At 42.8% G+C, this 27,016-nt stretch overlaps 1 protein-coding gene, 1 long non-coding RNA gene and 1 pseudogene across 2 annotated transcripts; 2 read left to right on the top strand and 1 right to left on the bottom strand.

The window, feature by feature from the left end:
• Positions 1-506: 506 nt before the first annotated feature.
• LOC139080114 (protein FAM240B-like) lies at positions 507-717 on the top strand. The gene has a single exon (XM_070598604.1). The coding sequence runs from the start codon at positions 507-509 to the stop codon at positions 651-653; it is 147 nt and encodes a 48-aa protein (XP_070454705.1). The 3' UTR covers positions 654-717.
• Positions 718-6,533: 5,816 nt separating this feature from the next.
• On the top strand, positions 6,534-12,295 carry LOC139079991 (spermatogenesis-associated protein 31D3-like; annotated as a pseudogene).
• Positions 12,296-21,200: 8,905 nt separating this feature from the next.
• Positions 21,201-23,044, bottom strand: LOC139080113 (uncharacterized). Its single transcript, XR_011534292.1, has 2 exons — positions 22,923-23,044; positions 21,201-21,431 (listed from the first exon to the last, which is right to left on the bottom strand). It is a non-coding gene; the product is annotated as an uncharacterized lncRNA (long non-coding RNA).
• Positions 23,045-27,016: the final 3,972 nt, after the last annotated feature.

Genomic DNA, 27,016 nt, shown 5'->3' with positions numbered 1-27,016 from the left:
ATATTACAACTGATTCAAGGACAATCCAAAAAAAAAACACATGTACTGGCAATCAGAAATACTAAGATGAATTGATAAATAGCTGAAAATTGGTTGATATCCACAGGGATATTAACTGCATTCCACTGGGCAAAATTTATTTGAATCTCTATGTTCAAGAATCGTTTGCATTACTATGTTTTGTCCATAATTTACAGAGTTGTAAAGTAGCTTGAAGATGATGAAAGAGGAAGGCCCTTATCGAATCAGGTAATCTGGAAGGATTGTTAGATAGTCTTTTTATCTTAGTTCATGTCAGAATTTTTCACAATATTTTCTGACATAACCATTATTATTCTATTTGTAGTTGAGGAAACAAAATCATAGTGACCGTGTGATTTGTCTACAGTCACAAAATGTGTAACTGACAGTGTCTGGATTCAAACTCATCTTTCTTTCATGCCTCCAAAAGTAGAGTGGCTTTATCTGAGGGACTGGGATTTGTTTTCTCTTTTATTTTTCAGGGGATGAACAATCAATACATCCGTCGTGAAGTCTTCTGCTGTGAAACTTGTCACGAGCTCAAAAGCTTCTGGGAAAAAGAAATTAGCAAACAGACTTGTTACCGGGAGCTGGAGGAAGATCGCCAGGGAAGGAGCGTCCTGAAAAGGTAGGTGGATTGTTTCTCTTCTATTTTTTTTAAAGTAGATTTCCTCAGAAATATACCAGATGTGAACATGGGGAGAACGCACTATTTTCGTTACTCGCTGTCCTAAGAATGAAGATGTTGGATGTGGTATGGTCAAGCTGGTGCAGCCACAAGAAGAAGGAGAATGAGGCCTGGAAGGAAAAAGTTTGTTATACTCATAGGTCTCAGAGAAGGGTCACCACACACCATGCAGGGCCACAGCGGAAGCATCGGGTCTTGGCCAGGTGGCAAAAGCAAGGGGAAAGTCTAAGGGACAGACTTTATTAGCGTTTCCAAGAGAAAGACAAAGCAGGGCAGAGTAACCAGCTTACGGCTGGCTGGTTTGAGTAGTTTCCAAAGGCTCTGGGCTGTAGATGTGGTCTCTAGTTGTCTGGCACCTGGCCTGGCCCTGGCATGATTTCAGGAAGGGGAATTATGGCTTCATGTGTGAGAGGTAGATAACGAGGTGGGTGGGGTCACAGACTTGGGATTGGTTGACCTGCTCGAATCCAAGCCCTTTGCTATTTCTAATAAAGCGTTAGCACCGGGAAGGGCATTTTTTTCCTGGCCACCAAGCTTTTTAAGATGTCAAAATATGATAAAATATAGAAAATTAAAGACATGACTGATTCATCCACTCACTCAGACTTGCCACCATGTATACCAGGGTTTCTCAACCTGAGCGCCATTGACATTTAGGGCCTTATAATTCTTTCTTATGGGGGATATCCTGTGCTTTGCAAGATGTTTAGCAGCATCCCTCAAAATGTTAGACATGTGTAGGACTCCTCTCCCCCATTGCAACAACTGAAAACAACCTGACTTGGCCAAAGGTTCCCTGGAGGGCAAAGTCGTCCCTGATTGAGAACCACTGACACAGACATGAAGGAGCCTTTTTTTATAAAAACAAAAATGAGGTTCCATTATTTATATTTTGATAAACTCAAAAAATCTCTTCCTTACCCCATCCCTTTTGCCATCCCCAGCACATGAAGTTACACTAAGTTTCAGGGTTAGGTCAACAGATATGTGTAAGTGTGAGAGAGCCCATGTCTGAGATGATACATATTCAGATTCTTGGAGGAAGGATAATGTAGTCTTCCCCTCACTGCCAAGTGAACTTGTTCTAACCAAAGGAGTCTGCTGAGACGGGAACATTTACTTTTACGAGAAGACGTGTCACATGTGTCAACATCACTTTGACTGAAAGGGCCAGCCCCTGCCCTCCCACACACAGCGCCTTGAAGTAGACAGCTCAGCTCAGCTCTTCCGGGACTGTCCAGATTCCCTGTCCCTAAAGAGGGAACAGCCCAGCCAGGCTGTCTGTTGCTAAGATGTCCACTCACAAGTGGCAGCTGTGTGTTCTGCTGGACAGCAAGACACGGTGCCTCCACATTTCTGAGCTGAAAACATGTGTGATTCACATGTGTTGAACCAACATTGACTTCTAAAAACCCTTCTTAAGCCCCTGGGGAGAAATAACCTCTTCCCCAGAGAAGAGCTCTGGTGTCATTTCAGCTACATTCCTGGTTGTCTGTCGAGCAAAACCAGGCTTTTCTACTGGCTAGAAGAGTCACATGCTAGAGCATCCAGTCCTGCAGGTGCCAGGGGAGCAACGAGAGTCAGTGGCGTGGCCCCTGCCATCTTCCTCCCCAGTCCTGACCCACAAGCTCACTGAGAGCCAGGTCCCAGCATGGGCTCTGTACTGCATACTCCTTTCCAGAAGCCCTGGGATGCAGAACTAAAAGCAAAATTTGCAATATTATCTGATACTTGTCAAAATATATATACAATCTATCTGTATGTTTAGGAAAAATATTAGAAGAAAATACAGAGATACTAAGGTTATTTTGACTGGTAGAATGGCAGATTTCATATGTATGTGCTCTCCTATTTTTTCCAAAGTTTCTAAAATGATACTGTGCCATTTTATAATTAGGAAAAAAAATCTTAAAATAAGGCAACCTATAATAGTCCATAGAACAAATACATTAATTCTCCAGGCTCCCACTTGCCCCAGAAGTGACCCTCTTCAAAGTCTGGAGCACTTTTCTCTTCCTTCTATAGCCAAGAGAATAAATCTTCAAAATGTGCTTATCCTGAAACATTTCATCATTGTGTCCCCCAAATGAACGCTCAAAGACGTGGACAGAGCCACCGCTCTGCTCGGAGCAGAGGAAGATCAAGGGGCCCAGGAGCAGAGGCAGCTTCCTATGGTCCCTGCTCTAGTCCTGTCTCACTTACCAGAGCTGTTGCCCTTAACAACTGTGAATAAAAACCCAACAGCCTTCTTAATTTGGTAAACAATGAAAGAAAACCTAGTGGTTTTGTTATTTTTGCTAAAAAACCAAAATAAAACAAAAAACATCCACAGATATGTCAGATGAACCAGACTTTTTCAAACCAAAACCAGAAAGTTGGAAGATTTGCTCAAATCCTGCAGATCTGAGTAAACGGTCTGAAACACTGCCCTAACAGAGTCATCTCCGGGTGCACTGCAGACCAGGGAGTGCCACGGACCACAGGGTGCCATTTCAGCCCCACGGGCTGTGCCTCCCCAAACACCAGTACACACAAGCGTACACGCCCAACAAACACAGAACACTCACTCACTCTTTTATTCTAACCTCCATTTGTAAAAGGCAGATTCACATCACTGTGCAATCAAGAAATGTTCTAAGTGAGCAGCAGAAGACAAAAACCTCAAATTTTCCACCAACCTCTTTGCTGATAGGACAAAGCCAGTATTGCCTTATTCCTCTCTCCCTGCTGCACTGACCCTCAAGGACTTGAGCCAAAGCTGTGTGAGTGGAAACAGGTGTTTTGCCGTGGGCATGCGCATAAGCACTCACCGGCAGGTTCGCTGACTGGGAGGAAAGCAGCCAGAGCTGCAGAGAACCCCTTTACCCTGGTGACTGGTGTACCTGGCAGAGGGCCTGGAGGTGAGACACAAGGCTCCAGAGCTGGAAACCCCTTACTGTCTGAGTCTGGCCACAAAGAAGCAAGACAGCAGGGATGGGCTTGGTCCCCTGCAGGAGTTGCAAACTGTTTGCAAATAATTGATTGAGGCAATTTGAGACAAGTCAAGGGCAGTGTAGGTGTGATGACCAAACCTCCTGGTTTGTTGGGACAGTCCAGGGGTACACCTGTCGTTCCATTATAATTATGGATTGCACTCCCTTTAATTTTCAGATCTATTGAGTTTACATGGTAAATTATATGGACACCTAAATCTAAACGCCAGCCTGTAACTGTAACTGAGAAGCTGCACAGTGCTTATACGAAAAAATAACAGTTGACTGCCAGAAGTACAGTCTTCAAACTACCTCTTCAGAATTTAGCAGAACTCACAGTGCCAGGTCGACACCAAATCTGGTGGGCTTGAGTGGGGAGAAGGGTTTAGCAGCTTCACCCACTCGCCTCCCTCTGTTCCGATTCCTGCCTGTCAACTGTCATTCAGGATGCTTTCAGCTGCAGGCACCAAATATCCACCTTATCACCTCCCAGTCAGAGGAAATCATTATTCAAACTTTTTATAAGATAAGACTTAGCCTACAAAGAATAATCAGTGAGAAAAATTTTAGTTCAATTTTTCATTCAAACTGAGGGGTGGGGAATGTGGCTGGTGAGCTGAGTTGGTCAGATGGGCCTCCTGAGGCCGCCAGCCTGGGCTGAGTCACGAGCAGACCCGCTGGAGGGCAGCAGGTCACAGGGAAACCAGGATCAGGCCCCTCTCTCCATTACCACAGAGAGACTGCTGTGAAGGCATGTGCGTTCCTGTGCAGGAGCAGGGGCAGCACAGTCACCATCTGACCTTCATATTAAACAAAAGAGCAGAGGTTAAGATTGGAGCACAGAGATCCGAGATGAGAATCAGGAGCTCAGTGAACCATCAGTTCCTGGTGACAGGGCTTACTTCACTACTCTCTGTTACTTATTGGGGGAGCCGCAGAAGTGCTCTGCTCGGGCTCCTTCAAGACAACTTGCAGTGGGAGCACAGCTGATTGAGAGCTCCAGCTGCCGCCTTCCTGGATCTGCCGTTGCCTCCAAGCTGAGGCCACACTTACCCCTGACTGCTCCTGGCCAATGATGAACATGGCAGGGGTACCAGACCTGGGCAGTTCCTGTACCACAGCCCTCCTCAGGTGGGCAGCTGTGCTCAGGGCCTCCCCCTCAGCCCAGCCCCAACTTTCTCAAAACTGTGCTTGGTGTGGGCTATTCCCACCCAGGCCCTCCTTCCTTTCCTCTCTCCTTTCACAGCTGTCAGACCAGCATGGAAGTCAGAAGGCTGTCCCTTACCACTTCAGTTCCTTCCCCACTTTATTTTTCATGGGTGGTTCCTCCAAATTAGATCCCTGGAGGACCCAAACTGACACATATATTTCGTGCCTAGAATGTGATAGAAAAAACCTATTTATGACCCAATTGATCTTCACTGTTTCCAAGTAAAGACATTACAATTCTGGCTTAAGAACCTCACGAAAAATACCCCGCTTTCTAGTCAAACCCTATACTTGTCAAGGAGAATCTGTGTTTCTAGATATTGACTGCAACTCCTCCACAAGTCGAATAAATCTGGAACAATAAATAGTAAACATTGTTTGGTTTCTAATTGAAAAGTGAGGTCCATATTTCTAAGCTTAAGGAAAACATGTTCGCTTAATGATATTGCATTGCTCCTCTGCTGTCTGAGTTGGTACATCAATTTTCCAGCATTATCTTCCTCATGCTGACCTTTCTTCCTAGAAAATAAAAAGTCCACATATGCACTTGTATTCAGCAGTTTACTGAGAACCTGAAGATAAAGGGAAGCAACACAGTGATGAAAGATATTGATCAGAAGGGGGCAGCGAACAATCTAAATATTCATAAAACAGGGTTTAAAGGGAACTTGGGTAGATAGAGCCCTGAATCACTCACCATCTGCCAATAAATAGTGACATAACTGCTATAAAAAGTGAATAACTGTGTCATAAACCCCAGATTCCTAAATTCTGTTGCTGGAATAAATTTGTCATTCCAAATGTGTTAATTCGGGTCCTCTAGGCAGCAGAGGGCAAGGCCAGATTAGATAGGTGTGAGAGTTACTGGGGGAAGCACCTGTGAGAGAAAAATAAGGAGGATCTTGTACTGTGCTTTAAATATATGACAATTGGATCTCTGCAGAAAAAATGTATACACGTATATTCATCCATAAGTTTAGTACAAATTTTACTGGTGTAAAGGATGTGTAGTGCACAATTTAAAAATACAATAGCCCCCGTCATCTGTGATTCCACTTTCCTCAGTTTCAGTTACCTGCAATCAACCACAGTCCAAAAATAGTAAATGGAAAATTCCAGAAATAAACAATTCATAAGTTTTAAATTGCACACCATTCTGCGTAGCATGCTGAAATCTCGTGCCGTCCTGCTCTGTCCTGCCCAGGACGTGAATCCTCCCTCTGTCCAGTGGATCCATACTGTACACGCTACCCGCCCCTTAGTCACTCAGTATCCATCTCAGTTATCAGATTGACTGTCGCAGTGTCAGTGTTTGTATTCAAATAACCCTTATTTTACTTAATAATGGCCCCAAAGCACAAGAGTAGTGATGCTGGCAATTTTGACATGACAAAGAGAAGCCATAAAGTGCATCCTTTAAGTGAAAAGGTAAAAGTTCTCGGCTTAATAAGGAAAGAAAAAAACACTATCCTGAGGTTGCTAAAATCTATGGTAACTTTTATTACAGTATAGTGTCATAATTATGCTATTGTATTATCAATTAGTATTGTTAATCTGTTACTGTGCCTAATTTATAAGTTAAACCTTATCATAGGTATGTATGTATAGGAAAAACATGGTAGATATAGGCTTCAGTACTATCCATGGTTTCAGGTATCCACCGGGGGTCTTGGAACATAAACCCTGAGGATAAGGGGGGATGCCTGCAATAAGAAAATGCACAATGCTGTTTATTGTAAATTCCATATAGCCAACTGATTCTCACAGTATGCTTTTAATGGTTTTTGTCAACCTGTTGTATCTATAGCCAACGTATGGTTGCAATTCAACCATGATTCAACAAAATCAGACTGTGAATAAATGCTTAATTACTATCCAATTCAGAAAATAAATAGATCATTAAAGATACTAGTTTTCAAGTACTGGAAGAATATTTCCACAATTTTTGTTATTCTTCTTCTTCACAATGTAATAGCTATGGACACATCACACTTCTAAATTTAATCTGCATTAAGATTTTCTCCATCACTTTCTTAAGTCTAGATGAGGGGTCAAGAAATACTTTCTATAAAGGACGAGGTAGTAAATATTTTGGGGGCCATGTGGTCTTGTTGCAATTACTCCACTCTGCCATTGTTGTGTGAAAGCAGACTGAGACAATATGTAAACAAATAGGCAGGGCTATATTCCAATAAAAATTTATTTGCAAAAACAAGCAACTGCTTAGATTTGGCCTAAGGACAAATCTTTTGTCTAGACAACGAACAAAAGAATAAATCAAGCCTCTATAGTGTTTATATTATAGTGTTTGCCAACTCTCCTGAAGTAAATAGTCCCACCATGGTCTACTCCAAGTTACCAAGATGACATCAGTGGAGATGAGTTGAGAAGAGATGTATGGCCGTAGCACCCCATCACATAGCACTGTCGCCATACAGATTTCAGAGACCTACATAACCTGAGGAGCATAGATTACTGTGAAATGTAGTAAAATAATTAGGCAGTGAGGAATTTTCCATAGTTCTTGTCTTTTTCATATAATTTAATTATAAGTTTGTATAATTTACATTTTTTTCCTCCCCAAAGCCCCAGTGCATGGCTGAATATCCTAATTTTAAGTCCTTCTAGTTCTTCTATATGAGCCGCCACCACAGCATGGCAACTGACAAACAGGTGGTATGGTTCTGGGGCTGGGAACCAAACCCAGGCTGCTGAAGCAGTGAGCGCTGAACTTTAATCACTAGGCCATCAGAACTGGCCCATGTGTAATTTACTTTTAATAATGTCTGCATTTAATAACCAGCTCACAAAATTCCTAAGAAATTGATAGTTGCCCTCACAAACTAATAGCATACCACTAGGAGGGAGCCAGACAAGTTAAGGCAAGTCATCAGACTGGGGTGCAGGTCTGAACTCCGTGAAGGAGAAAGAGAAGGAAGTAGGACTGGGTAGACAGCAGGGCAGACCTAATAAAGGTTTGGGCAGACTAGTGGGGAGTCCCAAGTCAGCTGTTAAAGAAGTCCTGTACCTTCAGAGATGGGCCTGCCCTACCACTGCCACGCGCAGTCGCCGGCTGAGAGCAGTCCAAGGAGGTGTGGCCTCAGTGTGAATGCCTAGGCAGATGCAGGTGGGAAATCGGGTGTCCTCCCCACAGCAGGACCTCTGAGTGGCCCACTTTCATGCCCACCACACCAGTGAAAAGGGAAAACTGCTTTAATTAATGAATGAATCCACATTATATTAAGAAGCCCCTCAAGTTCAGGGAAACATGCAGGCAGCAGCCCTTGTTGGTCAGCTTTAAAAGATCCCAGGTGACGACAGTCATGTACTTTTGGAGGTGGACTTAGGGAAGCTTTCAGAGATGCTTAACAAGGAGAGCTTGTGGGCCTGGTATTCTCCAGGTTAGAGAGGTCGATTACAAATTAAAATACAGGATGAATACGTAATAACCATATTGAAGAAACATAACTAAGAAAATTCCTAATAGGTGGATATCAACAGAAGGTCATATAACTCAATCAGTCGTCACTCCTTAAGTAGAGTGTGCAAGGACCCACGTGTGAGGCAGCTGCCACCAACGCAAGAGCAGCAGCCCCACACCTTATCTCCCCTTTCAAACAGGCAAGTGATTTTTTTACGTCATTCACTTTTATTTAAAGTTGAGGTGGAATGAGGATGATAACCAATGTCTTAGCAATATTCCCCATGCTCCTAATTCTTCTTTCAATGTTTCAACTTTCAATCTTTGATTGCTAACGTGCTTAAGCAACAACCACCACCAAACAAGAGGCCAATGCTCCAGATTCTTTCCATTCTTTCTGGGGCTCATAATTGAGCAGAGTTTTAAGTGAGAATTTTCCAGGAGCCAATTTGGTAATGCGTGCCTAGAGTCTTCAAAATATTTATACCCTCTCAGTTATTCACCTCTGGGAGTCTCTCCAAGGAATATAGACTGGTATAGGGTGACTGCATAATCTCACTCATTTATGAGTGAAAAGCTAAGTTTGAATCCAGTAATTTTCCTTTATTCTTTATTATGTATTATGATTTTCCTGCAATAGCATGCATTACTTTGCTTTAGCATTGTTACGAACTGAATCATCTCCCCCCAAAATTCCTATGTCCCTACTGCCAGTACTTCAGAACGTGGCACTATTTGGGGATAGGACCTTTAAAAGAGGTGACTTAGTAAAATGAGACTTTTAAAGTGGGCCTGTAATCCACTCTGACCAGTGTCCTGATAAAATGGAAATTGAACACACAGAGAGACAACAGGGACGCACACGTGGAGGAAAGGCCACATGTGGATGGAGTTAGAAAGCTGTCGACATGCCCAGGAGAGAGGCCTGGGGAGAAGCCAAGCATGCTGGCTTTCTGATCTCCGTCCAGCCTCCAGCACTGTGAGAAACAAATTTCTGTTGTTAAGCCGCCCAGGCGGTGTTGTTCTGTTCTGGCAGCCGAGCAGACTAGAGCTGGAGCTCTAATTCATCCAAAAAACATTTATCCCATCTTTTCATTTTCATTATTCCTAGGAAACTAGCACAAATGTATATAATTTTTAAATTCAAGCATCACAAAAGGGTGTATATTTAGAAGTGAGTTTCCTTCCCACTTACTTCCTAGGCCTGCCATCCAGAGAAAACTGCCATCCCCACTTTCTTGTATATCTCTCCCCAAAAACTCCAGTTTGAATAAGCAAAAAAATATGTATCCTGTATTTTTATGTAAAATGAGACTATACTATCTTCACTATTGTGCACCTTACCTTTTGAACTTAGTCTACCTTAGGAGTTTCCGTATCAATGCATTCAGTTCTTCTTCAATGTTTCCCATTGCAACAATGCAATAATTCATGGAACCAATCGCGTGAAAGGACAGTTAGGTGGTTTTTCATTTTCTGGCTTTACAATTTTGTAACAAGTACACTTTTACACACATTTTTGCATACATGGATAAGTATTATGTGATAAGTTCATAGAAATGAAAAAATAGGTCAAAGGATAAAATTTTTTTAAATTTTGATGGCTATTGCCTTCTTGTTTTGCAGAGAGGTTGTGTTTAAATTCCCACCCTGAGTATGGAAGTGCCAATTTCCACAGTCACCATCACTGTGTGTTGTCAAATTCTTAATCATTCCTAATCTCACTGGTGGAAATGGCATCTTACTGTTTTAAATGGAATTTAATTAATTACAAGTTTGGTTGAGATCTTTTCACATGTGTAAGAAACAGCTGGATTTCTTCTTTCGTGCTGCCTATTTATAGCCTTTGCCCTTCTGAGTCTAGGGTTTCTTTGTCTTAAGTGATTTATCACTGTGCATTTCTGTCCTTTTTGTATACAGTTCTATAAGTTTTGACAAATGCTGGGGGTTGTGTATCACCGTAATCAAGATACAGAACAGCCCCACCACATGAAAAATTCCCTCCTGCTGCTCCTTTATGGCTAATTCCTCCGCCAGCTCCGCATCCCTGGCAGCTGTTGTCTGCTCTCTAGTTTTGCCTTTTCTAGAATGTCATAAATGAATTATACAGTATGTAGTTTTTGAGTCTGGCTGTTTTCACTTAGCAAAATGTATTTGGGATTAATTCTTATCGTTGTGTGTATCAATCATCCATTCCTTCTCCTTGCTGAGTACTATTCTAGTGTATGGACATATCACAACTTGGTGATCCATCCCCCAGTTGAAGGAAATTTAGGTTATTTCCACTTTTTTTGCTGCCTATGAGTAAAACTGTTATGCACATTCACATACAGGTTTCTGTGTGAGCATAAGTTTCCATTTCTCTTGAGTAAATGCCCAGGGCTGAGATCACTGGGTCATATGATACACGTGTGGGTACCTGTATAAGAAACTGCCAGGCTGTTTTCCAGACTGACTGTACCATTTTGCATTTCCACAGAACGCAAGAGAGTTCCAGTTACTCAGCATCCTTGCCAACACCTGGTTTGGGTTTTATTGTGAGAGTTTCTTCGGCTTTGTTGAGTTTGGTTTTTGTTTGGATCTTTTTGGTTTTGGGTTTGGGAGGGTTTTTTGGGTCTTTTTGTTTTGGTCATTCTGTGAGGTGTTTTGGTCATTCTGGAGGACCTGGAAGATGATACTGCCTCTGTGTCCTCTATGGCTTCCACAGCTTCTGGGACTGAGTCATCATTCGCTCTGTCCTCTGCCTTCTCAGAAGTCCCTCCAGGAGACCTAACACCATCCCCCCCACCTGACCCTTCCCCACCGCCCCCCTCCGTTCTCTCACCTAACCCAACGACACCCTTAGCTGACTTTCTTTCACCCTCACCACCGGGTCACTCTATGCCACCAGAGCCTTTTCCTCCCTTGGAGTCCAAATTCCCAGCAGACCATTCCCCACCCCAACCCCTTGCCCTTCCCCCTCTCCCACCACATGACACCCAGGCAATGGATCCTATTCTCCAACCAGAGGCCACTCTGTCTCTGAATACGATCTTCTCTCTTGACCGCACCCTTTCCCAAGATATTAACCCCTTACCAAATTAGTCCCAGATAATGAATCCCAATGACTCACTGGCTTGTCATCACGCACCACCAAGCCTGTCTGTCTCACCACCGACAAACCACCCTTTAACTGTGACTCAATCTAAATCGGTTTCCATCTTATTGAAGTCTGTTCCAGAGAACTCATCTCCAGATAGCCCTGGTGGGTCGTCTACTTATATCCCAACAATCAGAGGCACTGACCATTCAAGCCTGTCAATTTCAGAATTATCCTGGTGGCAAGCTTGTGCCAAAGACTTGTTCTTAGCACCTTCCACCTTGGCACCATGTGATTTTAATCTAGAGTTTCTTGCCCTCCATTCTTCAGAGTCCTCTCGGGAGAGACACCCTACAGCTAACCTTATAGAACCTGGTAACCTCTCATTTCTCAGCCCTCATGTCCTGGCACTCCTGGAGAGACAAGTCCGAAAGAGGAGTGATTTCCTGATGTGGAAGGAAAAGGAGAAGGAGAAGGGTTCTTTTCCAAAAAAACTTAGGCCAGGCTACCCACTAAATCCTTTGGGGAAAATGTCAGAGTCAAATGGTGATGATTGTGACTCAGCATTCTCCCTTCCTTTTTGGAGCAGTGTAGACAAACCAAAGGAGCTGCACATGCATGAGCAGCCCCCACGGACGCCAGGGGAATGGACGAGCCCGGCCCGGGAGAGAGCAGCAGAGCACGGCCAGACTCCACCAGGCTCGGCTCTGCGCAGGCAGGCGCGGATCGCCAACGCCTCCCAGGACGGAGACCCAGCAGCCGCGCGCTCCCCGCCCCCCCCTCCCCGCCCCCCCCCCCCTCCGGCAGTGGACTGCGGACAGCCACAGGGACACCCTCCTGGGAGAACTCCTGGGGCCCCGCCCACACGCTGCTTCGGACCTCCGCGGAGCGGCCAGGTGCGCTGACAGGGACGCAGGGTCCCCGCTACGCTCGCTCTCGGGGGAACTGCAGCCTCCTGGGGTTTGACTTGAATGTCACACCCGAAACCATGCAACGCCCACAAGAAAGCATAGGCAGTATGCTCTTTGACATCAGTCTTAGCAGCCTAGTTTCAAGTACCACGTCTGACTGGGCAATGCAAACAAAACACAAAAGGAACAAATGGGACTACGTCAAAGTAAAAGAAATCTTCTGCACGGCAAAGGAAACCCTCCACAAAACCAAAACACAACCTAACAGCTGGCAGAAGAGACTTGCAAACCATATATCGGATAAGGGGTTTCTAGCCAAAATACAGAAAGAACTCACACAGCTCAACAACAACAAAAATCAACAACCCAATTAAAAAGACGGGCAAAAGATCTGAGCAGTGATCTCTCCAAAGAAGACATGCGGATGGCCAACAGGCAAATGGAAAGGTGCTCAACATCATTAGCCATCAGAGAAAGGCAGATCAAAACTACAAGGAGAGGTCACCTTCCTCTGCTCAGAACGGCTCTAATTAACGACACAAGAGACAAGTGTGGGAGAGGATGGGGAGAGACGGCAACTCTCCTACACTGCTGCTGGGAGTGCAGACTGGTGCAGCCACTATGGAAAGCAGTATGGAGCATCCTCGGAAAAACTAAGAATCCGTCTACCATATATATGATCCAGCTAGCCCACGGCTGGGTATTTATCCAAAGCACTCGAAAACACCAATGCAGAAAGACACCTGCACCCCTAGGTTCACTGCAGCATTATTCACAACAGCCAGAACTTGGAAGCAACCTAGGTGCCCACCAAGGGAAGAATGGAGAAAGAAGACGTGGTATGTATACACAATGGAATGCTACTCAGCCCTAAGAAATGATGAGATCCGGCCATTTGTGACAACGTGGATGGACCTTGAGGGTATTATGTGAAGTGAAATAAACCAGAGGGAGAAAGTCAAACACCGTGTGATCTCACTCATAAGTAGAAGTGAAAAACAATGACAACCACACACAGAACATCGGAGATTGGATTGGTGGTTACCAGAGGGGAAGGGGGGAGGGGAGAGAGCAAAAGGGGCGATGAGGCTCACATGTGAGGTGACGGACTATAATTAGTTTTCTGGTAGTCAGAAGGTTGCATGTTCAAATCACGTCGGGGTCAAGGTTGTGACTTCTCTTTGGCAACCGATGTAAATTTTGTCTGGCACCTCCCAACGTCGGACTGTCTCTTACCTTTTCTTTACTCCCAAGGGAGTTCTTGTGAACAACTCTGCGATGGACAGGCACCTAAGCTCGACGGTAAGGATGACCTAGAAGGGAAGAAAAACCCAGACGATCTGAAATTTAGGTTGTTATGTTCATTTCCTTATCTTGGCTGTGCTTCAGATATGACATGGAAACAGGGCATGAGGAGACTTTGTTAATGAATTTACCCTGGTGTGAAAGTGGTTTTATTGGGTCCCCAAATGGATATGGCATGGTGTCCCTGAGTGGATATTTGTGTCACCTTGATGAAGAAGTTAGTTTCCCAATTCTCTTCTCCTCCTCCCACCCCTCACACACACACAAAAACACACACACACATTTTTCACACTTTGAGCTTCCTTTGTCAAAAGCCCCTGAACACTGTGGTTAAAGGGAAAATACCGTGAAGCTGATGAACAATTTATGTTGAGGGTGCGGTCCTTGAACTCTCTGAGAGTGGAAAATTATCCTGACGTTTACCTCCTTTTTACTTAGGATTCATCTAATTGCGTCTCTCCAATAGGACTATGAAACAATCAAGTTCCAGATACAAACCAGTTGTCGTAACCTGAGAACGAGGAAAAACCCAAGTTTGCAGAAATGGAGATCTTTGTGGCTTTGTCAGGATTAAGCTTTCACTGCGTCAGCCTCACTCCCCATTCAGTTTAAAACCTGTCCTTTGCTGAGCTTAAAGAAATAATATAAAGGCTCTTCTAGGTACGGTTTTTAAAAGGCACAATTGATGAAATCTTCAAATCGACAGCATAGCACTTGCTTTGAGGTCCAAGTGATTTGAACACCCAACCTTCGGGTCCAAAGTCAGATGTGCTAACACTGTGCCAGGAAGTCACAGACACCAACCCTTTTCATATATTTAACGTATGCTAATTTCTCAGTTGCCAAGTTCGGTGTTTACTATCTATGTGTCCAGACAGTTTGGGATTCCTTCTAGGCTCCTTGTCCTTTCATCAGGAGGATGTACAAAAGCAAGATGAAAAGGTGGGAAAAGTAGAGAAAAACTTAGAGCAGACTTGTGGATGGGGGCTCAGGGAATACTTGCCTTTAGCAACCGCAAACAACCAGCTCTTCCTGGGGCTTTTGAGGCTCTGGCTACGCTCTGAGCTGGTCCCGCCCTTTTTCCAGGACTTCTGGTTCCAGCTGCCATTGAGGTTTACTCAGAAGGAATGTGAGGTGGGATGGGGAGAGTTCCCTTTGGCAAGGGAGCGTCCTAAGGACCAGCAGGCGCCTGGGGGAATTTCTACCCATGGGGGAAATGGGAGAGGAGCCAATGGAAGCAAACGCTTGGAGTCGTTTGTCTTCCCGGGAGCGGGTGTTTGGGAGCAGCCTGGGTTCTTAGCTGGAGCCCTGTCCTATTTGGGGGACACAAAGTGGCCTGGGGACCCAACCTGTCCACTCCCTCCCTTCCTACCTTCACGTTCCTGAGAATGGCCTGCAGGACTGACTCCCCATGTCATCTGCCCAGGGACGGTCATGCTTGACCCTCCCTCCCTCCCTCCCATCCCTATGTTCAGATGCCTGGAATTTAGCTGGAGCTCTGAGCGTCCCAGGTCTTCTGTAAAGAGAAACGTGGGCGCTGCTGTGGGAATGGGCTCTCTGTGTGGTGGCTTCGCTTCTGAAGGTTTTCTTCTCTTTAGAGTGACCCTAAGAGCAGTTTTCCTAATTTGATTCCCAAACATTTCCATAATCCTAATAAGTCTCACATACACACACACAGACACACACACACACACACCATGTTCTAGGATGTCCAAGCACCGTTTTAGTTGCTGGCAACAGGTCAGAGAACAAACGAGACCCAGCTTTCAGGGAGGCATCAGTCTCAGAATGTACCTGAAGATATTTGACACCTGACAGGCACAACACATAGGGAAGCCTGAGGAGACGATGATGTCTGGATAGGGCTTCTCTTCCTTCTAGCCCTTCATACAAGAGTGTACTAGAGTCGCACCTATGAAGATGACTTTGGTTTTTCTCTATTTTATTTTATTTTATTTTAGCGTGTGTGTGAGTGAGGAAGATTGGCCCTGAGCTAAGATCTGTTGCCAATCTTCCTCTTTTTTTTTTTCTCCCCAAAGCCCCAGTACATAGTTGTATATCCTACTTGTAAGTTAGTCCAGTTTTTCTACGTAGGATGCTGCCACAGCATGGCTTGACAGGTGGTGGGCAGGTCCACGCCCAGGATCCGAACAGGTGAAGCCCAGGCCACCGAAGCAGAGTGCTCGAACTTAACCACTATGTCACTGGCCGGCCCCTCTCTCTATTTTAAAAAGAGGATGATTGCTACTTTCTTTTCCTCTTAAAGAGTAAAATATGATTTTTTTAAATACAGGAAATTTGGAGGAGAAAAGTTAAAATTACCCATAATCAAACATCTCAGAGAAATCAAGGCTGTTGTGGTGATGTGCAGCTTCCCTCGTATTTTTCTATATCTGTATATCCTGAAACATTGCTTTCTTATAAAAAATTTTGTTGTACAACAATTTCCCCAGTAGTACTATACTGACAGGTATTACCTATACATTTAATGCGTATTTTCAAAACAGCTTTATGAAAGGAAGGAGGGAGGGAGGCAAGGAGGGAGGAAAGAAACTCAAGAGAGAAAGAAAAAGGTTGCCAACTGGCTACCCCAGTGGAGAGCCCAGTACACTTCCCATCGCAAAATCCTGTACAGCCAGATAGCCAGGAACCGCAACCAGTGTTGCCTTCCCAGGGTTCTTGGCTTACATTGAATATGGTCCATTCATTCCACATTTCTGGGTGCGGGACATTGAATTGGTTTCTTTTCCAGAAAATCTGAAAGATTCCTCATTTTAGTCATTTGGGTATTAGATCATTTGAAAAATGGAAATTTCCAAAACAATTAAGTTACACAACTTTTTTTTTTTACCCCCAAGAAAAGAGATTTCTGGTGTGAAGCATGTAGAAGCTTCTCTCATTAAAACCCCTGGAAAGAGGCGGCTGGGCCTTATCGGGGAGTCCATAAGCTGTGCTGGTTGTGGCTCCTCCCCCTAGTGAAATCCAGTTCTTCTTCCTCTTCTGCTTCGAGCCAAAAGCCCTGCACACTGTAGGGACTGAGAAGACATTGAAGCTACTTAGAGAGGAAGGAAAGCAACTCAACTCTAGCCAAGAAGAATGTGAAATTGCCCATGGTTGCAAGGGCTTCTAGGAGTGACCAACTGATTTCCTGGGCCCTTGGTTACCCACTAGCCTCGGAATCGTCAGGCTGAGAGCAGGTTCCAAGGTGTCCTTTAAGCTCTGCTAGTTTCAGCTCTGCACAGGTGGAGCGTCTGCAGCATTTTCTCCAACCCAGTGGGGCACAATTTGGGACACACTGCTGCTTCCTACATCAGGGCCATGGGCCACCTGACCCTCAGTTCTTGCCTCTGCAGAACCGAGATGCAGAAATCTTTGGTTTCTGGGACTGAGACACGGGTCCTTGATCCTCTTTAGCTACGTAAGGGGCTCCTGGATCCTCTGGAACTGTCCAGCAACTCACAGACAAGAAATGAAACTAGGGGTGGGATTCAGGGTTCTGGCCCAGAGTCTCCTGTTCTTCCAGTTGAGATGGGACTGAGTGAGGATGCCAACCCACTAGGATGAGCCTTGGGAGCAAAATTTAAGGGTGTGTCTAAAACCTCAGTAATCAACATCAATAATATTTTAGTTGTGATGAAATACACGCAACATAAAATTTTCCACTGGGACCATTTTCAAGTGTACGGTTCAGTGGCATTAAGTACATTCATACTGTCATGCAACCACCACTACCATCCATCCACACAACTCTTTGCATTTTGCAAAACTGAAACGAACTCTCCATTCCCCTCGGCCCTAGCCCCTGGCAACCACGCTTCTACTTTCTGTCTCTGTTTGGCTGCTCTAGGTGCTACTTTAGATACATGCTCACAAAAGTCCTGAGAAGGCCCTAGAATTTCATCTTTGGCTGATCTCCAGGCTCAGTGCAAGTGAAGCAAAGTGAAGGAAGTGGAGGCAGAATTGTAAATGAACGGAGTATTCAATGAAGACCCAGGCATAGAGCTAACCTGCAAAGAATGAGAGTTTCTCTCTCTCTCTTTTTGCCTCCTGACGTTCAAGAAATCTCTATCAAAACACTAGCTGAATGCAAGCTAAAGGAACAGAGACTTCAGAGACTACCCAGGACAAAGAATACAGACTTTACAAAAATAGTTTAGAAAAGACACTAAACAATCATCTGCAGCCTACAGCAAGCAACAGAAAAACCCTGAACGGGGGATGAATCAGATTTTCAGGGTTACCACATTCTACTATTAAAAAAATTCATTTTCAGCAAAATGTTGTGAAGCATGCAAAGAAATAAGAAAGATGATCCATTCATATAAATCAACAGAAATTCTTGATGAGCCTGAGTGTAGAAGCTTTATTTTACTCTATAATTATAGGGATATACTGGAGCCAGAATTTCTAACTTTTTAATTTTTAAAATTGTAATTCAGGGGCTGGCCTGGTGGCTTAGCGATTAAGTTCACATTGCTTTGCTTCAGCGGCCTGGGGTTTGCTGGTTCGGATCCCAGGCGCAGACATTGGCATCGCCCATCAGGTCATACTGTGGCAATGTCCCATATACAAAATAGAGGAAGATTGGCACAGATGTTAGCTCAGGAACACTCTTCCTCAAGCAAAAAAAGGAAGATTGGCAACAGATGTTAGCTCTGGGCCAATCTTCCTCATCATAAGAATAAATAAATAAAATAAAGCTGCAATTCAAGCCTAGAGAAAAATTGTAATAGTAAATGAATTCCCATATTCTCCCCATCTAGACTTACTAGTTTTTAACATTTTGTTGTATTTGCTTTGTAGGTATATAAATTCATACACATATACACACATATACATATATTTATATGCAAACATATATACATATTATTTGTATTATTGTCATTGTTGTGAATCATTTGAGAGTAAGTTGCAGACCTCATGACACTTAAGCCCTAGACGTTTTAGCATGTATCATGATAAATTTTAGCATGTATTATGCTAAAGAACAGAGGCATTCTCTTATATAATCACAGCACAATGATCAAATCTTGGAAATGTAACATTAATACAACAACAATATCTAATATATACAACATACTTAGATTTTAAAAATTGGCCGAATAATGTCTTATACAGATTTTTTCCCTAATTCAGCATCCAATCCAGGATTATGCATTGCATTTAGTTTTCATGTCTCTTTAGTTTCCTTTAACCTGGTATATTTTCAGCCTGCCATTGTTTTTTACTACATTGATGTTTTTGAAGAATACAGGCTCACCGTTTTTCAGAATGATCCTCAATTGGGGTTTATCTGATTGTTTCTTCACGATAAGATTTAGGTTATACAGGATTTTTTTTGCTAGCGAAAATGCACAGGATAATGTATCCTTCTCAGGAGGAAATTCTAAAGCAGTGGCTGACATTCCCCAATATGCTGAAAAAGACGTTAAGGGGTTTGTACACCCGGAGGAAAAAAGGGAAGCACTTACTCCCTCAAGATAGTAACAACTACTAATAGCCAATATTTATTAAGTTCTTCTTCTCTCATTTAGTCTTCACAATAACCCATGAGGTAGGTACAATTATTATGCCTATTTTGCACATAACAAAACTGTAACTCAGGTTAAATCACTCTTTCAATGGCACATGCCAGTGGGCTTTGGAATTGGGATTTGAATCCTGGAATCTGGCTTAGCAACAAAGCACTTAACCATTCTCTCTGAAAGATTACTAGCACTTCGCTAAGAAGGCAGAAGAGGTGTGGTAAATAATGTCACAGAAATCATTGCTTTGGTTGGGACCCAGCTGGAGGAAAGAAACAATCAACTGGAAGAAAGTTTGAACACACTAAACAAAAAGAGTGAATGGGGGAACTGCTGACAAAAATCACCTCACCGAGGAGAAGCAGCACAGGCTCAAACTCAGCCTTCAGAGCACAGTATATGTCCTTCACTCAGCGAAGCTGATGCATGGGTTTGGAGCCTCAACAAAATTAGAGGTTGACAGGCAGGGGAGAAAGAATCCTTCACCTACAACTACTCAAGGCCATGCATCATTCCCAACCTGCTCGGGAAGCTAAAAGACTCTACAGTGAATGCAAACAAATACCATGACCTCCACTCACTTTAAGAGAAGAATTCCCTCACTATATAAATAGTGCTCAGATAAACAAGATGAGTCAAAGGGAACGCACCAAAGCAAGCATTTTATATAAAGAGTGGACCCTGAAAGATCTGTTTATCTTCAAAGATGATTAAATTGAGTTCTATTTATGGTTGACCAGAGGTTTGGACCAACCCTCCCATGGAGTACAAGCTAAATAAAACAAAACAGATGGTTGAAGCCATCAGAGAGCTACCCAGGCAATGAAAATTTGCAGAGACAAGATCTAGAGGAGCCAAAGGAGGTTGAGCTCAACATTTGGGGCCACATTTCTCTTTAAGAGGATTGCTAATTACAAAACCTAAAGTGGTAGCTAAGAGGCTGAGACACTGAAAAGAGCTTTCAGCAACTTCTCAGGGCTGGAGGGACAAAAATCAGAGTCCAGGGCTCACCGTGGAGGATGAGACCTGGTGAACAGTGCAGGCTTTTCACTCGGACCACTGAGGGGCTGGAGCGTAAACAGGGTGAACGAGACATAGACCAGACCTCTCCAGGACGGAAGTCCAGCTCGAACCTTGATTGTCTATTTCTCATTACGTCATTTTTACCATTTCATTTTTAACTTCTAATTTATTGATTATCACTGAATTTGGTGTTGTCAGTGATATTTTAATTTTTCCACATATTTCATGATTTCTCATATATACTTTCACTTACTATTTGCTTTTTAAAAGTTTCCAAAATTTATCTAATTTATTTTGAATATTTTTATTTGCTCTTAAGTTTACTTTTGAATTGATTATATTTGCATTGTTTTCTTTCGCCTAGATTCTTTAACATTTTTGTTTTGTTTTCCTGAAATCTGAAATATTCAAACAGTTTATCTTTTCACTTTCTTTTCTAATAATGAAAATATTTAAATGATATTATTTTTCCCCTGAATATTTGTTTGGCTTTCTTTCATGAGTCTCGACATGGTAGACTCGTATTTTAAAATGATTCAATAGAAATATAATAAGATTTTATTCATTTTTATGAGCAAAATGACCAAAAATAAGTATGAATCTAGAATATGTGAACACTAAAATTTATTTTAAAAACATAAGTGATGCTACACCTTAAATATTAACAGTCAAGTTTACCTTGAAAACTTATTTTAAAATTATAATTTACTTGGCCTGATAAAAATGCAAATAAATGGAAAGAAGGAAAATTTATAGGTCAATTTTGTGATTATAAGACAATAAAATTTATAATTAATACTGAGTCAACTTATATACACAAAAAATAAAACCTCAAATACTGAGAAATTTAAAATTAACTTTTTAATAGTAATTGAGAAAATGTGAATAAAAAAGACTCAGGAGTCTGTTTTGTCGTGAAAGAAAGACTCATAGCAGCAATAGTGTAGCAGAACAAACTGTTCCCTAATAAAGGATATGTGGAAAAGTTAAGGATAATGATGATAAATGTAAATAATAGACGTGATTTATTGAGTGACTCTCAGAGGTCAGGATACTTTTTTATTTATTAACTAAAACATATATACAAACACTCCCCTCTGGATATAAATGCACTTTTTAACGTATGCAGTTACTCATTCTGGAGTTTGAAACAAGTTGAACAGTGGAATTTGTTAGGAAAGAAGAATTTCTGTGCCGGATGTGAAGACGCTCCCATTGATCAGCTCACCTGCCCTTTCCGACTTTGGACCTTCCATCTTTGAGTTTGTGCTTCCTTGCTTTGGTTTAATAGATGCAAAACATTCAGGGAGAGGAAATAAAAGAGCACAGGGTCACTTTTCCATTTGGAGAGAAGCTGATGCAGAGAATCAGATAGGGCAGAACTGCTAATGATTTTTACAGAACCTCTTTGTGGAGATGAGGGGGAGGTTATCATTGAAGTGTCCTCTGCCCCTTACATCCTTACATAGTGTGTATCCTCCTGGATGAGCTCCTTGGAGAATAGGGGAACACATCTGAAGGCATCGCTTTTACATTGATGGATCCTCTGCAGCTCATAGTGTAACCAAACTCACTGGGTTCGCCTCTTGGCGAGTGTGGAGCTAAAAACACTACCAAGGATGAAGTGGGTGGAGAAAAAGGTTTATTGCTTGCTCAAGCAATGGAGAACACTGGGGGTAGCTCCCCAAACAGTGTCTCTCCGAGCTTAGTGCTGGTGGAGACTTTGTACATCAGAGTGCACAGGATATGTTACAACTGTGTAACAACTGGGCTCAATCAGGGCACAGGTACAGATCATTACATAATGAGTTCAAGGCACCATTTACATAACAAAGTCAGGGTACCATGACATAGCAAGTTCAATGGAACATGCCATTACATACTGAATTCAAGGAACATGTCATTACATAATGGGTCCATGGTAACTTTTGGTCACTTAGAGCTGGAGTAATTTGTAGGAGTCTTGCAGCAATTGTGTAAGTTTCATTGTAGGATGGCAATGTCTGCAAAAAGGGGGACATCAACCTCTGAAAAACTGCTCATTTATTTTTCTCCTTGTCTGGAAAACATTTGACAGACCATGTTAATTACGGATCAAATTCTCAGTAACCCTTTCCTTGCCTGGTTTCTGGTCACAATAGGAGGCATAGAAAGGTCTTGGGAGTCCAGACAGTGGGACTGAATTGGAAATGGTTTGGGGCTAGAAGTCATAGGGCCCATCTGTTCCTGAAACATTAAAAGATCCAATTCACCTGGTCTTCCCCTAAGATACCTACTTTATGCTTTCTGATTATCTATATAAATAGCTTTGAAAATAGTCCTGCTTACTTGCTGGTTCCTCTGGAAATCTTAAAGGAGCTCTATACCTGGAGCAATCTGAGCTCAGGAGAGTTCCCACTCGCACTCCTGTAATTTCATCAGGTTCCCTGGCTTAGGACTTCAGGATCCCTTAAGACCCCTCACTGGGTTAATTGGAACGAATTCTGGACATTTCAAGGATTGAGGCAAACAAACTCCTTCCCAGAGCAGCATGGTGTTTGCCCTATGAATGAAACTCCTGGGGAAAGAGAGAAAAACGTAGTCCCATAACCCTAGCTGGAGAGGAAAATGAGAGAATCACTAAGATGCTCCAGAACATTCTTTCCTGTGCTCTAGGCTCTTGTTGCCTCTAAGTCTGTTTTTCAGGTACTTACCTTATTTATTCTGTATGCATAGTATGGTCTTAGTTTAGTCAGCTTGGATCTGAAGGTTCAAAATTATTTCCTTACCTTGGGCAGCAAAGTGGAATCATGGCCCTTAAAAAGTGGACCTGAGTCCCTGGACACTGTCCTTCATCAGCTCTGAGATCCAGGCTCCAACACAGAAAAGCACAGAACTACAGAACAAGAAGAGGTATTAGAGAGGATTTATTTTAGAATTTTTCATTTTACATTTCCCCAAATAAGTATAAACAACATGAAGCATTCTGTAGATTCTAAGGCACTGTGGAGTGACAAGATGCACCATTGTTTTCTGTGTTACCAATAAAGAAAAAACACTGCCAACTGAATTATGACGTAATACTTTCTTGTTTTGACCTTTTATTTCACATTATTAATAGATCCCTTTTAGACTTATTTAGACCTACTTTTAATCATACATTTTAAAATGAGATATGACTCTCGTACTCATGTAAAAAGGAAAATAAAATGGTTAAGGCATTGCTAAACTTTTCGTGTTCAGAATCCTATTCTTTTTGTGGTGAGGAAGATTGACCCTGAGCTAATATCTGTGCCAATCTTCTTCCATTTTGTGTATGGGATGCTGCCACAGCATGGCTTGATGAGTGGTGTGTAGGTCTATGCCCAGGATCTGAACCTGTGAACCCTGGGCAGCTGAAGAAGAGTGTGTGAACTTAACCACCAGGCCAGCCCCCAGAATCCTATTATTCTGAATCATTTTTCCATTCAGTATTGTCTGTGCCTATGTTTTTCCACCCAGTATTGTTTTCCTTGCCGCCAAGAGTATTAGTACCACAGCAATTCTTAAGTATGCTCCACTATTGTGGCTGAGATTGTTACTGAGCAAGAGCTTGTTGCCTGATATGCATAGAAGCCAATACAAGGGCACTGGCTTTTGAGAGAAGAAAGAGCTTTATTGCAACGTCAACCAGCAAGGAGATAGGAGGCAAGGCTCAAATCTGTCTCCCTGAGCTGAAGCTGGGACAGACTTTTAAGGAGTTGGGAGTAGGAGTAATTATGCATAACACTAGCTTGTTGGAATCTGATTGGAGGGTGGGAGTGTAACACTCTTATAAGTCCAGTGTGCTACAAATCAAGGGACCCTTTGCTTCTTATTAGGTTCCCCTCACCACTTTCTTCTCACACTGAGTTCCATAGTCAGGGAACTTGTGGTTCCCTGTGGCTTGAGGTCATCTGAGGGCAAGGTTTCCATCTTCTGAGCACATTCCAGCTGCATGTTTTGCAGTTCTTGGTCATTGCCCCTGCAAGATGACCTTGACATGTCGTTATTGATACAATAGGGCCAGTACAAATTGGTTTACGATGGTTCCAGGATTTTCTTCCAAGCTGTTGAAACCTATCCTATGTGCCTGTGTATTGGCACGAGCATGACTACTCACCACTAGCACCTGTTCAACAGCAATTATAAGGTACTTCTGGATTTCAGATACGAAAATATAAAAATATTGCACCTATTAAAATCAGTGAAAACAGAAGGATTCACAGTATAGTCTTCTTTTCACGATAATACAATCACTTCTGAATCATTTCTGAGTAGCTGGTAAATTGTGTGTTCCTTGCCTGTGGTGTTTAGATTCAAGCTGAGAAGTGCCATAATCATAGTCTCTTGACTAGCTTTGTGAGTCTTGTATGGACAGTAGTAGTATTGTGGGTATCTGCACAGCACACAACAGAAACATGTCTTGTTAATTTAATCATACTTGTTAGAATTTTGCACTTCAGCTGGTATTTATATTTTACATTTTTAACTTTAACTTATAGGACCTAAAGTTGGCTGCTGTGTTTTTGTTGGGGAAGATGTTGATACTGTTGTTGGGAAAAATGAATTATTTAAAACAAAACAAAATAAAATAAACATACATGCATTTGAAAAGTATTACCCTCTTTGGTGGCCCAGGGTTCGCCAGTTTGGGTCCTGGGTGCTGACATGGCACTGCTTGGCAAGCCATGCTGTGGTGGGTGTACCACATATAAAGTAGAGGAAGATGGGCACGGATGTTAACTCAGGGCCAGTCTTCCTCAGCAAAAAAGAGGAGGATTAGTGGCAGATGTTAGCTTGGGGCTAATCTTCCTCAAAAATAAATAAATAAATAAAATTAAATTTAAAAAAAGAAAAAGAAAAATATTACCCTATAAGTGCTCCGAAAGCATCTTGATGCTGACTCCATCAGGATGGGCTAAGTTATGCTATAGAATTGAACAACCTGAAAAATCTCAGAGATAACAACCAAGGTGTCTTTCTCACTCATTCTACATATCCATATCTTCACTCCAGAATACAGGCTGATGGAATAGTCTTATATGAGATATTCTAAATCTCACGGCAGAGGGAAAGGAAATGGTAGATGAGAAGCTGACTCTTAAACAGGACAAAAATGCACATCTTTCTCAAAGAGGAGATTATTGCAAGTCACAGGTCCAAGCCTGAGTTCTACTGGGCAGGCAAGTATGATCCTCCTGCAAGTAGGGGCAGCAACGATTTTGAACAATAATGTAACTACCATGGGTGCATAGTTAACATACACCTATGGAGGGACAACCTTGAAGTAATCTGTGCTTCCTTCCATACTATGCCTTCAGAATTGAGTACAGGGAAGTTGTATTAGTCAGGATTCTCCAGAGAAATAGAACCAATAGGATATTCATAGATAGATAAAAACAGATTTACTATGAGGGATTGGCTCATGCAATTGTGGAGCTGAGAAGTCCCATGACCTGCCACCTCCAAGCTGGAGGCCGAGGGAAGCCAGTGGCATAGTTCTAGTCCAAGCCTGAAGGCATGAGAACAAGGGGAGTCAATGGTGTGAGTCCTGGTCCAAGTCAGACACCCCGAGATAAGAGTGCCAATGTCCGTGGGCAGAAGACAGATGTCTTAGCTCAAGCAGAAAGAGTAAATATACCCTTCCTCCACCCTTTTAGTCTATTCAGGCCCTCAATGGATTGGATGATGCCCACCAGCATTGGCGAGGGCAATCTTTACCACTCTACCGATTCAAATGCTAATGTCTTCCAGAAACACTGTCACGGACACACCCAGAAATGTTTTACCAACTATCTGGACATCCCTTAGCCCAGTCAAGTAAACATAAAATTAACCTTCACAGAAGTTGGATATAGTCCCATCTGAAAATCTCTCATTTTTCTGTGAAATAGATGGTGGTGAATTCATTGACTAAGAAAGAGGGGTTTGGTGATGAGGTAGAGAGCTGAGGAGAGCAGTATCTGGAAAGGCTCTGGAATCAGAAAAAAGGACAACCACAGAGAAAATGAGATAACCGTGGACAAATAAAGGACTGCTAAATGATGCTAGGACCTAGCTGACGTTGAGAATAGTAAGTGTGGAATGGCAGCTTCCCGACACTCAACTTTGTCGGGCTCTTTGCTTAGCACTTAGCACAGTGCTGCACAAAACATGCATGGTCTTTGATCTCATGGAACTTACAGTCAAGTGGGGAAGATGTCCATTAAATAGCAGCACAAATTAATGTATAGTTACAAATTGTGGCAAGTCTATGTGATGCCAGCCCTGATATCAGTTCCCCTACATTAAACCCAGCATGCATGGGGTTAAAACCAAATCACTCTTTCCCTGCTTACTCCCTGGCTCCCAGAATTCCCTATCCGCTGTGAAGACAAACAGCCAAGGTCGCCCACCTGGGTTCCTTATCATCTCCTCCTTCTTCCTGCAAGCAGCATCCCAAGGTGGAACACAGGCAGGTGGGAAAGCTCCGACCAGCCAGGCCACTGACTCCGCCCACTCTCTACAAACAGCCACATTCCTCACAAAACTTTAAAACCCCTCACCTCCCCTCTTTTGGGGAGGAGAGAGGAAACGAGACAAATATGAGGGCTCACTCTTGTCTCCTGGCTGATGTCATCTGAAATAAAAACCCTCTCCTTGCCATAAGCCTGGAGTTCCAGTTTGTATTTGGCCCCTCTTGTGTGGCAGGTAAAGAACCTACGTTTGTAGGTGCTAACATACAGAAATAAAAGGGTTCTGTGAGAGAATTAATTTGAATTAAGGGGAAGGAGGTCAGGGAAGGCTTCACTGAAGAAGAGACATTTGAATTGAAATCTGAAGGATGACTAGAGGGAGATGTTCTAAACAGAGGGAATGTGTA

Source organism: Equus przewalskii, chromosome 28 (assembly GCF_037783145.1).
Source record: "Equus przewalskii isolate Varuska chromosome 28, EquPr2, whole genome shotgun sequence".
In the NCBI taxonomy this organism is placed as follows: Eukaryota; Metazoa; Chordata; class Mammalia; order Perissodactyla; family Equidae; genus Equus; species Equus przewalskii.
The sequence above is the reverse complement of the archived record's forward strand: the minus strand, read 5'-3'. Positions and strand labels throughout refer to the sequence as shown.